General features: G+C 49.5%; 1 protein-coding gene across 9 annotated transcripts in view; it reads left to right on the top strand.

The window, feature by feature from the left end:
- twin (CCR4-NOT transcription complex subunit 6-like twin) overlaps nucleotides 1–21,485 on the top strand; it is a 300,870-nt gene that overhangs the window by 93,466 nt on the left and 185,919 nt on the right. For 5 of the 9 annotated variants that reach the window (XM_050195821.2, XM_055063546.1, XM_050195820.2 and 2 more), the window contains 2 exons: nucleotides 1,061–1,111; nucleotides 17,351–17,404. The exons of 2 other annotated variants lie outside the window; for them this stretch is intronic. In XM_050195821.2, coding sequence (XP_050051778.1) covers nucleotides 1,061–1,111; nucleotides 17,351–17,404 — 105 coding nt within the window. The remainder of the gene's footprint in view (nucleotides 1–1,060; nucleotides 1,112–17,350; nucleotides 17,405–21,485) is intronic. 2 more of the 9 variants (XM_050195829.2, XM_050195823.2) reach the window with 1 other exon arrangement.

Below are 21,485 nucleotides of genomic sequence, written 5' to 3'. Positions count from 1 at the left end.
TTAAAGCAGTGAAACGCAACACTGAGGCGTTGTGCACCAGCTGAGAGTATGTGCTCATAGTTGAGGTTGACTTTCCAGCTACTAAGAGAAAATACTTGTGACAAAGTTCGGGTCTCATATGCTTGCTATCGGTTGATAGAAATAGCTCATATTCGAAAATATTTGCATCTGTATGCATCTCTTTTTATTCGTATTTCAAAATGTTCGACTCGATTTGCAATGGGCTTTACCATTTTTTTTTCCAAGATATTTTATTCGCTGTGCATTTTGCTAACCCCTCCTTTCTGTTTTCTTTTTAAATAAAATACACTACTCCTTACTATTCAAACGGGATTAAGTCCTTTTTTTTATTTTTTAACATGCTTACTAGACAGTGACAGTATCGGGCGACATAGTGTCAGCCCGTCTTGACATAAAACAAAGTTCTTTGTCACTCGGGCAATTTTTCAAGGGCACTCGGGGAAAAACCTGAAAACTCGTTGAATTTGGGAATGTGAACTTGCTAGACAGAAAAGGAAAACGAAGTACGCTTCTTCATGCGCGTTTCACGTTTAAAGGAACATGCATGTCATGAGACTGTCTCTTGCTTATGAAATTTTCAACCCCTGAAGGAAAACACATAACCTCATGTCGTTTGGTCTGACCCGATTTACATAGAAGCGCCGCCGGAAACTACTGACATCCGAAAAGGCACGTTCTAGGTGGGTGGATGGAGACGGGCTGGGAGGTGGCACCGAGGGAGCAGTGGATTTATTCCCTTCCTCCTTTGGTGACCAGTGAATGCACGCAGTAGCAGCGGGAGAGTATTTTGCCCTTGTATTCTTCGAGGCGAGGAGCAAGCTTAAGAACACGATTGTGCCCCTGGCCGATTAATTTTTTCGTGTGTCATATTGGGTTTGTAGGATAAATTTTGCTAATAAACAATTATTTTTCTGCGCTAACTTCTATACGGAAGGGATGTGGAGGTGTGACCTGTGTATATGGATACTTGGCGTAATGCTATAGTAGCAGATGTTTTTATCAAAAGCCTATTAGAGCAGCGAACTTGCTGTTTGTGCAGATGGATTGCACTGGGAAGAGGACGTAAATGCTGGAACCGAGTGCCTACCAGGTGACCAATTAAGAAAAATTCATTTTCTTTATTGTGTGGACTTTGACGCTGTAAGTGCATAACGCTCGAGGAACGCCGGAAGGACAGCCCCATAACGTTTAACGGGAGCGCCCTGTGTGACAGAGATTGCGTCGTGATTTTCAATGTCGACGCGTCGCTGCAGATTGCGGTCGACGTTTCGCCTTCGTCCAAGCCGGCGAGTCGACGTCGTTTGCATTGCAGCGCCGGCCGCAATCGGTTACGGCACGCCGACATTCAAAACGATGACGCGAATTTCGTCACGTGGCGATGCCGTTGTGTCCTGACGGCGTCGCACTCACCTATCGCGACTCGGTACTGGCTCTGGTGAACAGGTTGCACGGATTCGTCTGTGACAATGAAGAGTCTTCAAATTGATGTTTGGTTGTCTTGAGATTGGCTTGAAGAGGAACCCATTGCAGGGCTTCGCAGAGCCCTTTCTGATGGCAACCGTGAGAGTGGTTTGTGGCGGCCGCCTTTCGCTCTAACCTCTGTAACTTTTTTCGCTGTATCGCTGTCTAGTTTCGCAAAGTTTCGTAAGGGTTACCAGCACACTGTTGTACACAGTATCACACATTCGTGGTGGTGCGCGAACAGGCCGCATCGCACTGCCGTGCAGAGGGTGTAGCCAGGCCCGACAAGTGATATACGAAGGTGCTATGGTCCGACGCTGGCCGTAACCCGAGCTAACGTTCGAATAAATGCCCCGAACTTAGCCCGCTAGCCGGACCAGGTGCTTGCTGGCGAATCAGCGTGAACCCAGGCGGAGTTGGGCCCACGCGTCCTCCGTGCTTATAGTACGGCCGTCGCTCCTGCTCAAGCTTCTCTCTCCGTGTTTTATCAGAGAATTATGTGAGGAAATGAGAAGAGCGGAAATTTACAAGACTAACTAGGCATTTCCTTATCGGCGTGTGCCGTGTAGCCTGATTTTGCTAATGCAGTACGACGCCGACTACAACGTCTGTATGAAGCGTTATTGATGTAAAAGGTGAAATTTAGGTCTCGTAGTTTCTTTGTGCACTTCATGAAATGGTTCACTCCAGTGCAGAACGAGTCCCGAACTCCCCGCACGAAGCCTGCACTACCTCTTCCGCAAGTGCTGGGGACGTTGTGACCTCGTTCTGTGCGCAGTCTGCACTGTGTAAAACGAATGGTTACGTGCAGATGTTACACCGATGAAACGAATACCTAAATGCTGCAGTGCATCCTTAACTGGCGCAGACACTCGTGTATCAGACAATCGATCGTTATCACGTCTGATTCAATATTCTCACACTCAGAAAATCGCAACGATTGGCGTCGAGCAACTGCCTTGCCGCAACATTTCACCGCTCTTTTTTTTTTTTTTTTGCCTCATATATTCACCTTCAAGCTGCATGTAGGAGCTTTGCTGACCTGTTCTTCGAGCCAGCCGGCTACCTTCAGTTTCTGATATCCGAGAACACAACCTGCGCCTCGTCAGGTTTCACATGTTGACAACTAGTGGCAGTTTGTTTTAAAGGTGGTGCTGTGTAAGTGTTAGGCATAGGGAGCCTACACGCACTAGCGAGCCAGTTAGTAGTACAGTTGTTCTGTATGCTTATACGACAACTCTGTTGTGGTTTGTTGTTTAGCCGCGCGCGAGTGTCACGATAAGCCCTCGATGAGGCAAGCGCTTCGTTGTGGTAATGTTCATGTACAGTTTGTTCGATAGATTTGCGTGCGCCGTAGAGTAAGCGCTCATGCTTGCACAACGTCTGGAGGCTCAAGGGCAGCTGCGCCACCGCAGCAGCCGCATTTCGACGGGGTCGAAATAGAAAACACACGTGCACTTAGATTTTGGGACACGTTAAAGAACATTACGATGTCAAAATTTAATCCGGAGTCCGCCACTACGGCGTGCCTCATAATCCTATGTGGTTTTGGCACACGTACAGTCCCATAATCCAATTCAAGTTTAATACTTCTGTCACAATGCGATGTGCCATGTGAGGCAATGACAATGTTCAACCCTCGCACAGGTTATGAAATATGGCGCACAACACCGCCTCAAGCAAACACCTCTCCCTGTGTGTTCTGTATACTATGCAGAAAAACAGCAGTGGTGTACGCAAGGGAACGTTTAACATCAACTCACCACGCTCGTATTGGACTAAACATAGAAGAAATTAAACATTCGCCAACATCACCGCTGATTACTGTAAATCAACACAGACAGCTCGGAAAGCTTCGCTTACATCGATTCCGACAGTGCGTGGAATCCGCATAATTATTTTCACTGCCAGTTTTTTCACGGAGTACGAACCAGCTCGCCGATATCGAGGTGTCGTTTTCTTTCGGTAGTCATCAGAAAGTGCCGCTGAGCAGGAAAAAAAATAAGGGATGCCTGTAGGGATGCCTGTCCCCGGCGGGTTTCAAACTTGAGACTTTTCAGTCATCCATAGCTGCAGGTATTCTAAGCACCACTGAAATGACGGAACGATAACGGCATGTTACGGCATCTCGAAGCACGCGCGGCGAGGCAAACGTCGACTCGCCACTTTGCGGATGCTCTCGCCGCGGATGAGCGTGGCGTTGCAAGCACCGGAACGCTGTGCGCAACAGTGAAGAGGCACGCTTATTTCCGTGTGCAGCCATATTTCTCGTGTAGCGAATAATAAAGCTGAAACATTCGTCAGAAGGAATGTCAGTCAAGACCAGTCTATGCACATAGTAATATGACGTTGGCTGATATTCTAAGTCACGTAAACGTGCTGTGCAGCGCTTATGTAAACGCATAAATCAGAACAGGCGTGAATTCTCCTGGGCTATCGACGTTGCAGCTCGTTCACTTTCAAAAGCGAATAGTCCCATTGTTTGTTTGTTTGTTTGTTTGTTTGTTTGTTTGTTTTCTTTTACACGTTAGACTACACAAAAAAAAGTCCACTCACGCAGATATCGAACGTACTTCACACTGCTTAAGTGCCAAAGAAGCATCCATGACATAGAGCGTTGATTTACACAATTTAGTAAGCTCACTATTTGCGTAGCTTCCACTTATCCTTGTCTGCTAAGTATACCGGCCAGAGCATTGCAGACATGGCTGCTATACCGCACCTCCGCCTCTTCCGTTGCCGCGATGTTCCTGCCATGGCCGCTCGATGGAGAAACATGAAACAGTGGCCGTTCTTTCGTGGCGACAGTGGTGCTGCTGTCCCACATTACCCGTTCCTTCGCAAAGATGGTGCCGTTGACCATCGACCATTTCCACTGATGACACGGCTTTCTCCTTCCGGCTGGATTTACCTCGCAGCTACGTGAAGTCTGGTATTGTATCTGCGCCACGAGCTTCCTCGTAGTCAGGCATAGGTCTTGCGGCAACCCACAGGTGTTGCCTTAACCTGGTTGTATTCTAGCCGAAAGCAGCTAGTCCTGCAAGTTACACCTTTTAAATTATACTTCACAAATTAATGTGTCGGAGTACAGGCACTTTCATGATCTTCCCATCGCCGAGTGCTCCCACGCTTCTTTTTCTGGGAAATGTTTACCAGCCGGGCCATATATATTAAATTTTCCAAGTGCATGCGTTGCGCAAACCAGGAATTTAATAGGGAACTGTGTGTAACCCTGGGGTTTAACGTCGAAAAAGTGCAGTTTAAATCGATCTCATGGGCAAACTGAGAGATACGGAGATAAAATTTAGCATAGCGATAGTTGAAAGATTCGCGAAATTATATTAGTTTGGCCATAATTGCTAGAAACGGGTGTTTGTAACGTCACGATGCACGCTCAATGTACACGCGGTAGGTCGGTCTGATGAGCAAACAAAATGAATATGGAGATTAGTATTTGGCATGGGGAGAGTCGAAGAACTAAAGAGATTTCAACAATTTCAACGTCGTGGAATAGCTTATGTAGTCAAAATTTCTAAATATATATATACACACACGATACCCTTCGTTTTTGTGAGCGGACGAGATGTAATGGTGAAATCTGAGGTAAATACAAGTTTCCTCCAATAAATGCATTTACGCGAGCACTTCGCAATGCGCTATGTCGCTTGTCATTCCTTGTGACAACTGTTAAACGTTTATTATTTTTGATCACGTAAAGAATCATGTTGCACGCACAAAGAAATCTGTTTTTTCACTCTCGTGAATAGCGTTTCCGTGCTTGGAACATCTGTCTTTTCGTCACATGGCATTGCTTTTTCACTGTACAGCGCGTAGCATTCCAAATCTTGCAACGCGGGACTGTAATCCTTATTTACTTTTGACTGTCGGTCAGTGGCGTAGCTAGATCACGTGGCACCCGGGGCCCTTAGGTCTTCTGTCACCCCCCCCCCCTCCCCCGCTGGGTGTAGCCGCCGGAAAGAGGGGTGTCTTCAGACGTTTATGACACCCCCCCCCTCCCTCACTGGCCCCTTGCACCCGGGGCCCACGGCCCCCCGGCCCCCCCTGTTGCTACGCCACTGCTGTCGCTCATAGCGTGCAATACTTGCAACGCGAGCCAGGCTGTTGCGAGTGAGCACGCGTTGAGCGAGGGCTTAAGCTGCCCGATGCCTCCGTTACAATTCAGCAGCTGGCGACGCTTTTTTCTCGCTGATGCTGCAGCCACTTGAACCTCCGTCATGTGACAAGCTTCTTGTAGGGCATCCTGGTTCGTGATGCATTTGCAGCCACTTGCCTCTTATCTGCAAGCCGGAATGCCTGCAGGCTGCTAGTGTCCCTGTATAAGTTGTGTAAGAAGCGCATGCAAACACGCTTTACGACACCAGGGGTTCTGCTTGCCAGCTATTAAAAGCGAAGCTTTTGTTGGCGAACCTCGCCGGGTTTTCGTGGCCGAGGGCGCTGCGTGGCTGTTCTCTATAGAGTCACTGAAATTTTTTCCAGTGACTCTAGTTCTCTAGCCGAAAAGGTAACCAATCACAGCGGAGGACGCCCGCGACATCGCCGCTGGGTTCCTTGCACCACCACCAGATAGGGCTCGCCTTTGCGAGATCAGGATGCCATAGAACGCTAGAACATAGAACGTGAGTTATAAAGCGCGATACACCGAGGAAGAAGTATGTACTTGCTGCGGTAAAGCTAGGGAAATGATGGAACATGTTTTATCAGAATGTGACCCGCCGTGGTTGCTCAGTGGCTATGGTGTTAGGCTGCTGAGCACGAGGTCGCGGGATCGAATCCCGGCCACGGCGGCCGCATTTCGATGGGGGCGAAATGCGAAAACACCCGTGTACTTAGATTTAGGTGCACGTTAAAGAACCCCAGGTGGTCGAAATTTCCGGAGTTCTCCACTACGGCGTGCCTCATAATCAGAAAGTGGTTTTGGCACGTAAAACCCCAAGATTTAATTTTTTTATCAGAATGTGAAGATAACTTTCCAGCTGTTGGTTTAGGCACCTCTGGCCTGCTTGAAGCCCTTGGGTTCAGGGACAGCAGGGGGGAAGTAAACATGACCGCAATAGAGATTAGTTAGAGGAGATAGGAAGTATGGTGGCAGAAAGGTAGGGAGACCACAAACAACGGAGGCGTACAAAAACAAAGTTCACAATAGGGGTTCAGAAAGCTTGATGCTGGGAATTCTTTTTTTTTCTACATATAGGTGAAACAGGCAAACGAAAAACAAGAGCTTGGTAGCGCAATCAACCGCCCCGTTTCAAAGGGGACGCTCATAGCATCCATCCGCGGCGGCGGTGGCCATGTGGAAGAAAGAAGAAAGTCGCAGTTTCGCTCGATAGGCGGAGCATCGATTGCGATAGCGAATTAGTAGACAGCTATACTAAGTAAGGATGGTAGTTTTATCGGCCGTATAAACTTTCAAACGTTCGCTTGCTAACTAAATTAACTAGCATGGTATATCACGCGCGCACAAGCAAACATGAACGCATCCCACTCGATGACCGCGCACACCCGCTGTCAAAATGCTGTTTTGAGAAGGCGCGGCAGCAGCATTCGTGCCGCCTCTTGCTTAAAAGCGAACTAAGCGGCGAGAACACAGCGCACACGAAGCTATCAGTACTTGGCGCACTCTGTCCCCATTGCAGATGGCCTTCAATATAGAGCCCGCGTGGCCGCACCATACGCGGCCACCGCCAGCGGCCAAAGTAAGCCCCCTCCTTCCCCTCCCCCGGTGCCTTTCGCGTGACGGAAGACGGCGCGCTTCCTCCTCGCTTTCCTCTCTTGCGCGTGCGAGATTTGAACCATCTTCGGCTCACCCTCGCATGCTTGCACTCGCGCATACAGCATACGGCGCGCGGCGACGATGTTATCGCCCTTGGACTTTATACGGAACGTCATGGCGATGGGAGAAATCGGCCCGGGGTGTCCATATTGTTACGCGAACGAAAGATTTAGAACGGGAGACTATTTACAAAGTATGTTTACTAAGGATAACTGCAGCGCTGGCGAGTTCAGCCGACAGCTCGAGAGCCAGAGAGCGTTCGTCGTCTTCGTCGGGGCGCCCGCGTGCATCGTCCACAAGAAACACGCAATATGCATGTATCATTATCCCCGGCGGCAGAAGCATCGTCCTGGAGCGTCTAAATATCGATGATAACAGGAGAGTAATATGGTTTGAGGCGTGCGACGTGCACACAATCAGTGGAATTAGGGGCAGATGAGGCACTGGTACTGACTGGGGCGATTTCGTACGTAACTGGAGTCACGGCACGCAGCACTCAATATGGGCCTGTGTACCGAGACAGGAGTTTTTCTGACAGGCCAACGTGACGAGTCGAGGACCACAGGAGTACCAGAGATCCAGGCGAAAAGTGGATCGTACAAGCGCCGTTGCTTCTCTTGGAAGGTCAGGAGGCGAGCGCGGGAAATTTCGCGTGCTTGGGATGCCTTGGTGATGGCGTAAAGGGCATACTCGCTGGTCTCTGCTGCGGCGGATGGAAGGGATGCGTCCAGTGGCAATGTGAGTTCTCGGTCGAACAACAGAAAGAACCGAGAATAACCGGCAGTGTCGTGACGCGAAGAATTATATGCAAAAGTGACATAGGGTAGGGCAAGGTCCCAATCAGTATGCTCGGACGAGACGTACTTTGCAAGCATGTCTGTTAAGGTGCGATTCAGACGCTCCGCGAGACCATTAGTCTGTGGATGGTAAGACGTGGATAGAGGGAAAGGGTCGAGTAAGTCCAAGCCAACGCGAAAGAACGGCTCCAAAGGAATGTCGAGCGGTTGAAGGCACCCGTCAGGGAGCGTCGAGGGTGTTTTTCATCATTTGCAACAGGCATTAGTAAGAGGCGATTGGAGGATTGGTGGACGAAAAGTTGGGAAACGACAAAAAACGGAGATGTACAAAAGCACAGTTAGCAATAGGGGATCAGAAAATTTGGGTGTGGGAGTTTATATATATAGTGCTTATTTTTTTTTATTCTTTAACTTAGGTAGGACATTAGGCAGTACAATAGCAAGAGCTTGGTGGCGCAACCCAACGCCCCGTTCCAAAGGGGACGCTCATAACATCCATCCATCCAGCGCTGGCATTTTTCACACGCCGCAACGTATTTCCGGACGGGGCGGGCAAAGCCTGGCCAAAAGAAGCGTCGGCGAATCCGGTCGTAGGTGCGGGAGATGCCAAGGTGACCTGCAGTTGGTAAATCGTTCTTGGAGAACAGCTGACCGGAGGTGCTTAGGAATGACGAGGAGTAGGGCAGGACCGTCGGGGCGTACATTAAAAAAAATTATGGGGTTTTACGTGCCAAAACCACTTTCTGATTATGAGGCACGCCGTAGTGGAGGACTCCGGAAATTTCGACCACCTGGGGTTCTTTAACGTGCACCTAAATCTAAGCACACGGATGTTTTCGCATTTCGCCCCCATCGAAATGCGGCCGCCGTGGCCGGGGTTCGATCCCGCGACCTCGTGCTCAGCAGCCCAACACCATAGCCACTGAGCAACCACGGCGGGTGGGGCGTACATCGTGGCGGTATAATACACCATCCCGGAGAACAAACAGGTGAAGGGACGAATCAGAAGGCAAAGATTCCAAGCCATCAATGATGGCGTGCAAGGTGGCATCACGGCGTTGCTCATCGGCAACGTGTAGCAGCTGAGAAACGGAGAACGGAAGTGTCGGTATCGGGATCAGGGTCGGCTAGTGGTTCGTCCACTGGATAGTGTGATAAACAGTCTGCATCTTGATGTAATCGGCCCGACTTGTACACTACTGCATAGGACTATTCTTGCAGCCGCAGAGCCCAGCGACCAAGCCGGCCGGTAGGATCCTTGAGTGAGGAAAGCCAGCAGAGCGCGTGGTGGTCGGTGATTACAGATAAGTGCGTGCCACACAAGTACGGGCGGAATTTGGAAACCGCCCAGACGAGAGCCAGGCATTCACGATGTGTAATCGAATAGTTGCGCTCCGCTGCTGTGAGGAGACGGCTAGCGTATGCGATAACACGATGACCCTGCTGGCGCTGGGCTAAGACGGCTCCGATACCGTGACCACTGGCATCGGTATCCGCACCTCTATAGGAGAGGACGGGTCAAAGTGGGCCAGTATAGGTGGCGTGGTGAGAATGTTGGTGAGGTGGGAAAACGCGGCAGTTTGAGCGGGACCTCACGTAAACGGCACGTCCTTCTTCAGAACATCAGTAAGTACTTGGGCAATCTCTGCGAATCTTTAACGAAGCGTCGGAAGTAGGAGCAGAGTCCTACAAAACTTCGGACGTCTTTGACAGACTGAGGCACAGGAAAAAACGTGACAGCACGAATTTTCTTCGGGTCTGGTTGAATACCGGAAGCGTCGACGAGGTGGCCCAGCACTGTAATCTGCCGACGACCGAAATGACACTTGGATGAATTGAATTGGAGCCCAGCCTCGCGGAAGACTTGAATAACAGCTGAAGCGCTCAAGGTGTGTCTCAAATGTAGGCGAAAATACGAGAAAGTCATCTAGGTAGCTGAGCCATTGAAGCAAAGAGTCCATCATACGTTCGAACGTTGCTGGGGCGTTGCATAGACCGAATGGCATAACTTTGAATTGATATAGACCATCAGGGGTGACGAACGCAGTCTTCTCTTGGTCCTTTTCATCCACAGAAATTTGCCAATAACCAGAGCGAAGGTCTATTGATGAAAAGTAGTTGGCACCGTGGAGACAATCGAGGGCGTCGTCAATGCGAGGCAAGGGGTATACGTCTTTCTTGGTAATGTGGTTTAGATGACGATACTCTACGCAGAAACACCATGTGCCATCTTTCTTTTTAACAAGCACCACGGGCGACGCCCAAGGGCTCGACGAAGGTTCAGCAATGCCTTTGGCAAGCATCTTGTTCACTTCATCTTGAATAACCTTACGCTCTGAAGCAGAAACTCGATATGGCCGGCGATGAATAGGACTGGCATCACCAGTATTTATGTGATGCTTAACAATTGAAGTCTGGCCCAAGTGGCGATTGTTGAGGTCGAAGATGTCGTGGTAGGAAACCAAAAGGCGACACAGAGCTGCTGCTTGTTCAGGCAATAGGTCCGCGGCAATCATGGGGCGAAGTGTTGCGTCAGGGCAAATAGCATCCCGTGGACATGGTGAAGAGTCTGAGCAGACGTCTACGGAAAACGTCGTGACGTGATCATCTCCGATAGCACGCAGCGTTGCAACCGATATGCCTTGGGGTAGAACTTCCTTTGTCAGGACAAAATTGACGACGGGGAGGCATGTCCGGTTATCGGCGACGGTGACCACGGAGTGGGGCACAGTGATATTGCGCATCAAAAGGACATCAGGTACAGGTGTGGCGACGTAATCACCATCGGGCACAGGAAAAGATAATCGCAAATCGACGAAAGTCAAGGCTTTAGGCGGTAGGCGGACGGAGGAGGTCGTACTAAAGTTGTTCGGTAGTTCGGAACGAATATGCGCGAGTAGAGGAAGTTCGAGGCAAAGGATACCGGCAAAACAGTCGATCAAAGCTGAATGCGCCGTAAGAAAGTCGAGTCTGAGGGTTAGGTCATGGAGACAATTGGTCAGCACTGTAAAAAGAACAGGAACGTGGCGGTCGGCGATACTTATACGGGAAGTACACATTCCAGTGACGTCAACAGTGCTGCCATCGGCCACGCGCATGACTCGTGTAGTGGCAGGCGTGAGGACCTTCCTCAGTTGACGACGGAGGTTACAACTCATTATGGGCGCCTGAGCTCCAGTATCTATTAACGCCGTCAAAGGGACACCGTCCATGTGAACATCAAGTATGTTCTGGTTCGTTGGGAGCGTCAATGGAGGATTTCGGCACGACGAAGATAATGCAGCACTACTTCCAGGAGCTGCATGGTCTAGTTTTCCGTCCGGGAGGGTCAATAATTGGTCGGCGACGATTTTAGCGGCGTGGCTGGGGCGACGGGGACCGACTGCGCTGAGGTGACGGCGAACGAGCAGGACGACTGTCATCGATGGATACGTCAGAAGTAAGAGGCATACGGCGAGGCGAGTAACGGCGCGGATCGGCATATGGGTGAGGAGACGGGGAAAAGGAGCTCGAATACAGCGACGTCCAGGAGGTGCGGCAGTGGCGGGCGACGTGGCCAATGCGGAGGCAACGGTAGCAAATGGGCTTGTCGTCCGGAGTTCTCCACTCGGTAGGGTTGCGGTATCTGGCAGGGAAATACAGATCGCTGTGAGGCGTAGCAGTCAACACCGGTAGGGCGTCAGGTCGGGAGACGGAGCAAGCAACAGGAAAACCTAGGTTTCAAATTCTTGCCGCACAACTGCCTGAATAAGAGAGATCGCCGGGGCTGGTTGGTCAACGGTGGGGTCAAGTGGGCGTGGATGGAACGGCGCAGGACTTGTAGCCTGGAGCTCGCGGCTAACAATACGTGTGACGTGCTCATTTAAGGGTGGTGAAGTGGTAAGGTGGACGCAAGACGACGTCGCAGCCGTGTTAGGGAGCAGGGAGAACTGTGGAATGAAGCGGCGGCTTTTGGCGAGCTCAAAGCGGCGGCATTCCTTGACAATGACGTCGATGGTGGACACATTGTTGAAGACCAACAAGTTGAACGCGTCGTCCGCGATCCTTTCGAGTACGTGGCCGACTTTGTCAACCTCGGCCATTTTCTCGTCGACTCTCCGGCAAAGAGCGAGCATGTCTTGTATGTACGAGACATACGATTTAGTAGAAGACTGAACTCGGGTAGCAAGCACTTTTCTAGCAGCCAGCTGCCGACTGGTGGAATTGCCAAAGAGGTCGCTGAGCTTCTCCTTGAAAGCATCCCAGCTAGAGATCTCGTCTTCGTGTGTCCGGAACCAGGCACGAGGAGTTCCGCCCAAGTAGAATAGGACGTTCGCTAGCATAATGGTAGGGTCCCAGCGGTTGTTTCGGCTAACACGCTCATACAGGCTGAGCCAGTCCTCAACGTCGACATTATCTTGGCAGGAGAATATGCCAAGATCGCGGGGATTGGTAACCGTAATGTACGTTGTTGTCGGGGTCACAGGAGTAGGAGAAGACGAGGTGTCGTCACCGGGAGCCATGTCAGAAAGCAGGACGATGCGGCCGCTGCGGATCTCCGTGGCGAGGACGGGGAACGGCACCCTCCACCAAAATGTTACGCGAACGAAGGATTAAGAACTGGAAACTATTTACAAAGTATATTTACAAAGGATAACTGCAGCGCTGGCCAGTTTAGCCGACAGCTCGAGAGCCAGAGAACGTTCGTCGTCTTCGTCGGGGCGCCCGCGTGCATCTTCCACAAGAAACACGCAATATGCACAATATATTTGCTATCGCAATAAAAAAAAAAGAACCATAAAGTTCGCTTTCGCATATCCGCGGCAGCGACGGCGACATTGCATTAGCCTCTAAACAATGCCTGAATAAAGCTTTGGTGTCACTCTTTGCGGATAATTAATGAACACAAACTCGTGTTTCGACTTTTTATGCTCTCACACAAAGCTTCGCCCGATATAGATCCCAACTGAGGATAAGAGGGCCCGATGCACGCGCTTGCCGCAAGAGGGGGAAGGTGCCCGGGGGAGGAGAAAAGCGACAGTTTGTCTACAAAACCATGATCAGATATAATACTGTACATGGTCCCTTTGAGAGCATATACCGGGTTTTTCACAAAATGCGTTTGACGTTATTTAGAAATAGGGAAGGTGAATTAAATTATTTTCTCTGGATTACTTTTACGAGAGTCATACATTTGAAAGTGCCCCAGTGTAGTAATTGGTCTAGTAATTATGCAAAATTGACTAATTTGTTGACCCGAAAGAGCCATGTGATTGATCCCAATAGAAGACAAGCTAGCCATCGGAGGAGGAACTTATATTGTTTCCAGAAATGCGAGAAGTTGACGCTGTGAATTTTTACAGCGTGATGAATTCCCACCAGTTTCACACCGAAAAGCGAAACTAAACAGCCGAAGGGCGCAGCTGTGGTGCCCATAGTACACTCTAAAAAAAGTTCCATAACAATAATCGTCATCGGCCTTGCTTGCGTTTCCTGTCTTGAAAACTGGGCCCTTGCTACTTTCCTGTCGAGAATGCTGTGTCAAGCTGATAACGCGCAAGCCGTTTGTGACTAGGAAGTACCATGCTCGTAGCGTTAAGGAAGGAAATGCGGGCAAGACAGATGACGATTATTGTTTGGAGACAAAATACAACCCAAAGGGTCTATACTTTTTTTAGAGTGTAGGTCAGTGTGTCTACCGACCGGGAAAACCGGGAATTCTCAGGGATTTTGAATAGTCTGTAAATACTCAAAGAAAACTCAGGGAATTTGTGCTTCTATCAGGGAAAATGAGCTGTCATTTTACTGAAAGGGCTCGAGCAAAAGAGAGGAATCGTAACGAATTGTTGACGCGGTGTCATCGGCTGGAGGAGTTGCCAGTGTACACTCAACTACCGATTTTCCGGACTCCCGATTTCTGGGACATGTCCGATAATGCGGACGGCATCGCGTAAACACCACGTATCCCATAGAGTCACTGTATAGGAACGTCTGAAATTTCGGACGCAAGAACTCTTGGCCGTCAGATTTTCCTGACTTTTTGCCGCGACCGCAGGTTCGGAACGGCATTAATCAAAGCCAACACCGCCGTTTTGATCATCTCGCCGCCTCGAACCGGCGCTCTCGAACGCAGGTCCGCTGGCAGCCGTAGCCACCACCGCGGCAACGCGAGGTCTAGTTGCTTCGACGTTCGCTATTCAGGTTCTTGCCGTTCGGTGCCGTGTTCTTCATTCAATGAATTCACCGCTGTCAGCAATGGCCGGAACTCCGCCTCTGTAATCTTCGCGATCGGCGTCGGCCCAAGATATAGTCCGGCGTTCCCGGCGCGCCAGGCCGCGGCAGGCGAAGTCGGATACGCTGCGCTAGCGACGCCAGGTGTGCAAGAAATTGAAAATTCTAATTCTTGACAGAATTAGAAAGCACGGCGCGTGGCGTAATGCCGGTTCTTGAAAGGCAGCTTCGCCTCAGCACAGCATTGCTACGCGGTAAAGCTTAACAAACGTGGGAAGGGGCAATTGTCACGGGACACAATGCGTATTCCCTAATTATACACGCGCGCACCCGGCGTCTCCTGTCGCAGTACGAGCGCCGATATGCCTAATAAATGTACTGGCAAGCCTTCAGAGCTTTTTCGGACCTGCCTGTGGCGGTTTGAGGCCTTGAGGGCAGTAAAAGACATCCATTCATTTTTTCGGACGTTTTCGCGGCCCCTAGGGAGTCCGAAAAATCGGATGTTGATGTACAACTGACCAAGAGGATGCTTCAAATGGTCCGTGAGGCGAACGCGCAGCGGAACGAGGACGAGAACAGAAAGGACTGTCGCATTGAGGAATGATCGGGAAAGGAACTCTCCCGCCTCTTCATTGAAAGAGCTTGAGCTCAAAAAGCAAAGTGTTGGCTGACGCCGAGATGCAGGTGACCCTCATCCAAACCAAAATAAACTCTTTAAAGGAGTGAGACGCAACACTGAGGCGTTGTGCACGGGCTGAGATTATGTCAGGGCGGTTGGGGTTGACGCACCAGCTGTTTAGAGAGAATTTCACTTGTGACAGCGTTCGGGCCTAATACCATAAGCTCGCTATTAGTTGGTAGAAATAGCTCATTTTCGAAAATATTTTCTTGTGTACGCATCTCCTTTTATTCGTATTTAAAAATGTTCGACTCGATTTGCAATGGGCTTTACCATTTTTTTATAAATATATTATATTCGCTGTGCATTTTACTAACCCCTCTCTTCAGTTTTCTATCTTGAGTAAAATAAACACTACTCACTATTCAAACTGGATTAAGTCGTCTGTTTTATTTTTTAACATGCTTAGTAGAGAGTAACAGCATCGAGTGACATGGTGTCAGCCCGTTTTGACATGAAACAAAGTTCTGTATCACTCAGGGAATCTTGCAAAGGCACTTAGGGAAAATCTCGAAAACTCAGGGAATTCGAAAATGTCAATTTGGCAGACACCCTGTAGGTGCCCATGAGTGATGTGATTGCTTGTGCTTTGCAGGTGGGCGAGCAACAAGCGAGCGTCATTATCAAGCCGCGATCTCTGTCTCTTCATGGTCGCTCGACTGTGAGGTGCAAGCAGTCACGTCTCTCATGGGCGTTACGGTCGCGCTGTTCAGTTTCGCTCTTGTGCATAAAATTGGCTAGAGTTCATTACGCTGTGTAAGTTAGCAGCGTCAACTCTGGTAGGCAAGAGGGGCGCTGCTTGAAATCTTTGCAGCGCTGCCAACTTGCAGACTTTTAAAATTTTGGAGCGAATTTCATTGGGCAGTGACCATGCACGTAAAGACAGGTATGTAATTGCGCTGTGTATATCGGTTATCGCACTTGTCAGTGCCACGAGCAAACACGAAACCGCTCTAAAATTTACTACGCACAGCCAAAATAGAGCGCGGATTTTAGATCAAAGTACATTGACTCCTTGTCTTGTCAAAAAAAAAAAAAACGTTTGTGCTCAATCAGATCATTTCCACGGCTGCGCACGAGCAGATTTCACGCGCGGGAGTATTCAGGGCCGTGTATTGTTACTTTTGGTGCGCGTAGTCAGCTCTGCATGAAACATATAGCGCGTGCCTGTTCTTGTAGAAGAGAAGGAAGGCCGCTTCAATGTGCATATGACAAAAACTACAATGAAACTCGCGGCGCTTGATGCAACAACAGCACTTTGCTGCCAAATATTCATATACGCGGTTGCACATTTGAAGCGAAGCTTTCTTTGCCTGTTCTCCCGACTTTCCGGGTGCTGCTGTGGTCTTGCTGGCGCGCGTCGCTTGGTTTCTTGCAACACCCCCAGGTGGCGCTCGCCTCTGCGCGTCCCTGCCGGCGCCGCCGCAGCAGCGCATCGCACTTTGTGCGTATGGGGCGTGCTGTGCTTGCTTTCCTATGCGACAAAAATGCAGGTGCTGGGCTGTGGAGGTCCCGTGTTGGGCTGTGATAACGTAAACATTACAATCGTCCATAGGCTGAAGAGAGCGCTTGGAGCGGGCGTCTCTGCCGGTAGCCGTGGTGGTGAAGCATGTTGCGCTGCCGAGTCCGTATGTAAAACGTCCGAACGCTCCTTTCTAGCAGCCGAACGTGCCAAGGCAGTCTCCTTGCTGACTAACCGTTGTTGAGGAAATGTTCTTCTGTACACTTCTGCCACGATGCGATGTGCCCTGTGAGGCAGTGATAATGCTCAACCCTCCCGGAGATTATTAACGGTGACGCACAACGCCTCAAGCAAACACGTCTCCCTGTGTGTTCTGTGGACTACGCAGACAAACAGCAGTGGTGGACGCAAGGTAACGTTTAACATCAACTCGCCACTCGTATTGGACTAAAAACTGAAGAAATTACACAATCGCCGCCAATATCACCGCAAAATATCGTCAATTAACGGAAACAGCCTACAAATCTTCGCTTACATCGATTCCCACGGTGCGTGGGATCCGCATATTTTATCTTCGGCATAATTCGCCTTGTACGGATATGCCGGCACCGCGCCACGCTGTTTCATTTTTGGAAAACCAATGTCTGGAACATAAATTGTGCGATAAAAAATTACATTCTCGCGTTCGGTTGCATAGACAAGGAGCACCGGCGACGATTCTGCGACTCGAAATGATCAATCAAAGCCATCCCAGCAGCCGCGGACCTAGTGGTGCTGAGAGTAGCGCTGAAGCCAGGAGAGCGTAGCTGTTGCGGCTCTAAAGCCGGCTTCTCTGCCGAACACTTGCGAAGACTACGTGATGGCGCTCGGCGAATCGTGAAGCGATGGAAACCACACGCAACTCTTGTTCCCTGCGGGATCGTTTGCAGGTGCACTATCTGAGGACGTCATCTACCCAGACAGTACTGAATACATCGTGATGGGTGAGTTCCACTTGTCGGCATAGACGAATATTTTGCTGTTTTCACCGCAAAGTAGCCGTGCGAAATCCGGTTCCAATACACATAGACATCAACCAAGATAGCCTCGAGAAGACAGCAGCGATGCAGGCCACTTTGCTGCCTAACGAGCAGACGAGTGATGCAAAGGTGAGCTGCATGATAGAGTGTGGAGCTAAGGGAACGGACCGTGATCGTGTTCAGGGCCCATTGATGGGGCTGGGGCGTTATGCTGACAGTCACCAGTTTTGCGGAAAACGCTGCTTTCGAAATGTCACGCTCAGCCAGTAGTCGGACGTTAGACTGCTACCAGTCGTCTGCTATTGAATTGATTACGCAGAAGTGTAGCCTAAAATAAAATGTGAAGCGACTTATTTCTACGAAATTTGAGGAGAAAATTACTCGCAATGACTTCGTGGTTTACGTTGGTGTAAAAAAATCGGCAGTCTTCAGCGATTCATCGGGCTCTGAACTCGTTCACTGTGACAGAAGCTCACAGCGGACGCCATAATCTTCTCAAGAACTTTTATTTGTGATGCGCACAACGTCGTATTCGTCCGCTGCAGGAGTATGCACTGCGTACTTAACCCCGTATACAAATTGGCCAGCGCGATTTCCTGCTTCCAACCGCACGTCGACGCAGGCCCGTGAGGTCGATCACCAGTGGCCGTGGTGAGGGGTATTTTCCCTCGTTGTGGAATGAGTGTGATGCTGAGGAAGAGGAAGTGGCTTGATAACGTCACGACGACGACGGCTGAATGAAGACGGCGTAATTGACAGTGTTGCCAACTTTTTTAGGCGTGTCGCTAAACCAAGACAATGAAGCCGCAAAATTTTCTTAATGCTTTGCTTTCAAGGAATGAAAGAAGGCAATCTGCTTAGGCTAGTCCAAGCGTTCGTAATAAGCAGAATCGTATACGTGATATCGTACCTACGATGGTACTCGCCAGAAAAATACAAATTAGACTACTTAACCAAAAAAATCTACGAGCGAGCAATCGGACTCTCCATCACCACCATCAACGATAGACTACTGCAACTAGGTCAGCACAATACACTGGATGAGCTAGTCGAGGCACATCGCATAGCACAATACGAACGCCCGTCCAAAACTAAAACAGGTAGGCGAATATTGGATCGCCTAGGTATAAGGTATCATACTCAACGTGGTGTAAAAGTATATATACCCAGACACATCAGAGACATGATAACCGTCCTTACAATACCCAAGAATAGGCATCCCACCTACCATCAGGGTAGGCGGGAAAGCAGAGCACGCGATATACAGAAGAAATTCGGTAACACGAAGGACACCACATTTGTAGGCGCAGCTAGATAAGCGCGCCTACGCAGCAGTGGTGATAAATTGCGAGGAAAAATGCACGACGAGCGCATACAGTAAACACGCCACACTTAGAAACAGCAGAGGAAATAGCTGTCGCGCTAGCCATAGCACAAACACAAGCGGGCATGGCATGATCATGAGTTATTCCCAGACGGCGATGCGAAACTTCGCCGATGGTCGAATCTCCGCAGAGGTACTACGACTCCTAAAATTAGCTAATAACCACGACGAAAAAGTCCATCTCATCTGGACACCCGCTCTCACACTACCAGACGGTAGCAATGAGGCGGCACACCGCATGGGTCGAGAGCTTACGTACCGAGCCTCGGTTATTCCCGCCCCACTGACTACCGACGAGTGGAAGTGGAAAGATGGAATGACCAGATTTCAAGAAATTACACAACACCATAGATTGCAGAGGCGCACGTTCCCGCCGCCGCACCCAAAATTAAGCAAAAACCAGTCTGTCGAATGGCGGCAGTTACAAGCCAGATCTTATCCGAGTCCAGTTATCGTGCACCTAATACACCCAGATTTATACACGACTGACAAGTGCAGACATTGCGACTGAAGAGCCACCCTGGAGCATATCCTATGGGAATGTACGGGTGTAATACACAATAACGGTGATGCAGCCTCAAACAGCGACAGCCTCCGCGCGCGCTGGCAGTCTGCGTCGCTCACCTCGGACCTGCAGCACCAACTCTGGGCCGTCCAGCGAGCCGAGGAAGCCGCTAAGGGCGAACAACCCTTGGCCGAAACCTAGGCGGGGTCCAGGCCCACCCCACGAAGTCGCAGGACACTCAATAAAGTTACTTGAACGAATGAATGAATGAAGTCGCTAAAATTTTCGCTAATATTGACAAATGAATTTTATATAATGTAGGTGTTGTCGGAGGTGGGGGGGAAGTAACAATGTAGTATAGGCTAAAAATTAGATAACTCATCTTCTGAAACGTTTCTCTTTCGTCTAGTGTCCGTGCAGGTGCGGAATGAACAGCGAATTTATCAGTATGGCGTAGAGGAATTTTACTTTACTAATGTATATAAAAAGAATGCATTATGGCAGTTGAAATCCTGCGTTTACCGTCTTTATATTTAAATTACAAGTCGAGCATTGTTCAAAACAACGTGGGCCACCTTATTCTCCTAGCACAAAGACACATTTGGTCCACGTTATGCCTGCAAATTCTCTCGTTTTCGGCTTTGTGAAGTGAAAACTGTATTATGCGACACGAGCTTTTCGATGTTGTTAACACGGTAATGACGACTGCCTGACCTTTATATAGGTCAAATATTACTTTGCCGCCCTTTGATCCACCTGAAAACTTCGTGCGTATACTGACTTCTCCGATAGCCGCGAGAAACGGAAGCGCTGAGTTCAGATTCGCATCAATGAGCTCAGCCGTTCCGATGTATGCGCCTTTCTACAGTTGTATGTGCTCACTTTTTCACCTATACTGAGTTTTATATCTCGCCATAAAATGTATTTCATTAAGCTTTGGCAATTTACTGCTACGGCTTTCTAATGTCGACCAATCAAACGTACTGGTGAACCTGTAGCACGCGCAACAGTAAGACATATTGTAACCGCTTTGTATAACGAATTATAATAACAAAAACATATTGTGAACACAATGTGAAAGCTGTTTCCCTTGGTGCAATTAAGCGCAGCGTCTGACCTCCATGAGTGTAGAACATGTGCAGACTACGTTGCTTCATCATGGTCACAGAGCCCACGCGCCGTAGAGCCAATTTCGACCGCCATTATGTGGCTTTTGAATAATGAAGCGCTTTCTAAAAGCATTTTTCCGAGCAACTTTTTTTAACTTAAACGTCGCTAAAATGTCGCCAAATTTCTGTCACGATGCTAAAAATAGTAGACAGGCGCTAAATAAAAAAAATTGTTGCTGAGCAGAGCAAATTCAGTCGCTAAATCTGCCTACTAAGGTGCTAAATTGACAACACTAGTAATGGAAGGTACGAGCAGATGGACTTACCAAACCGAGTCTCCAGCTCTTAATTCGCACTAACGTATGACGCCAGTGGGTGAACGATGTGAAATCTGCCCTCTTTGGACACTCAGCCCAGGAAGTTTCGGCTGCCGAGACGAATTTGCCATTGCTAAGTATGCAAATCATTTTCCGTTTCTTAGTACGGACAAGTTCGATTATCGTATAGCGCCACTACCAGAGGCGCAAGTGCCATCCGCGGCGTGCGAAACGCGACTGTCTTGAAAGGCGAAACGCTTGCAGCATGACACGTTCCAGGCCTTTTGGCGTGGTTTAAAATAAACAAAAGAAAATAGAAAAATTAAGTGCCCTTCCAATCTCTGAAGAAGGATGACCAGCGAAGCTGTGAATGTGGGCCCCTTAATGCCTACTTCACCTCCGCCGCGGGTCGTCCCGGCGTTGCAACAGCTTCAGGATCGGCCCACGTATGAGGAGGGCTTAATGCCTGCTTCACCTACTCCGCGGCTCGTCTCGGCATTGCACTATCTTCGGTATCGGCCCAGGTATGAGGAGTGCTTAACGCCTGCTTCACCTCCGCCGCGGCTCGTCCCGGCATTGCACTATCTTCGGGATCGGCCCAGGTATGAGGAGTGCTTAACGCCTGCTTCACCTCCGCCCCGGTCGTCCCGGCATTGTACTATATTCGGTATCGGCCCAGGTATGAGGAGTGCTTAACGCCTGCTTCACCTCCGCCGCGGCTCGTCCCGGC

Source organism: Dermacentor andersoni, chromosome 1 (genome assembly GCF_023375885.2).
Source record: "Dermacentor andersoni chromosome 1, qqDerAnde1_hic_scaffold, whole genome shotgun sequence".
NCBI lineage: Eukaryota > Metazoa > Arthropoda > Arachnida > Ixodida > Ixodidae > Dermacentor > Dermacentor andersoni.
Note: the sequence above shows the minus strand (reverse complement) of the source record. Positions and strands in the feature narration are given on the sequence as shown.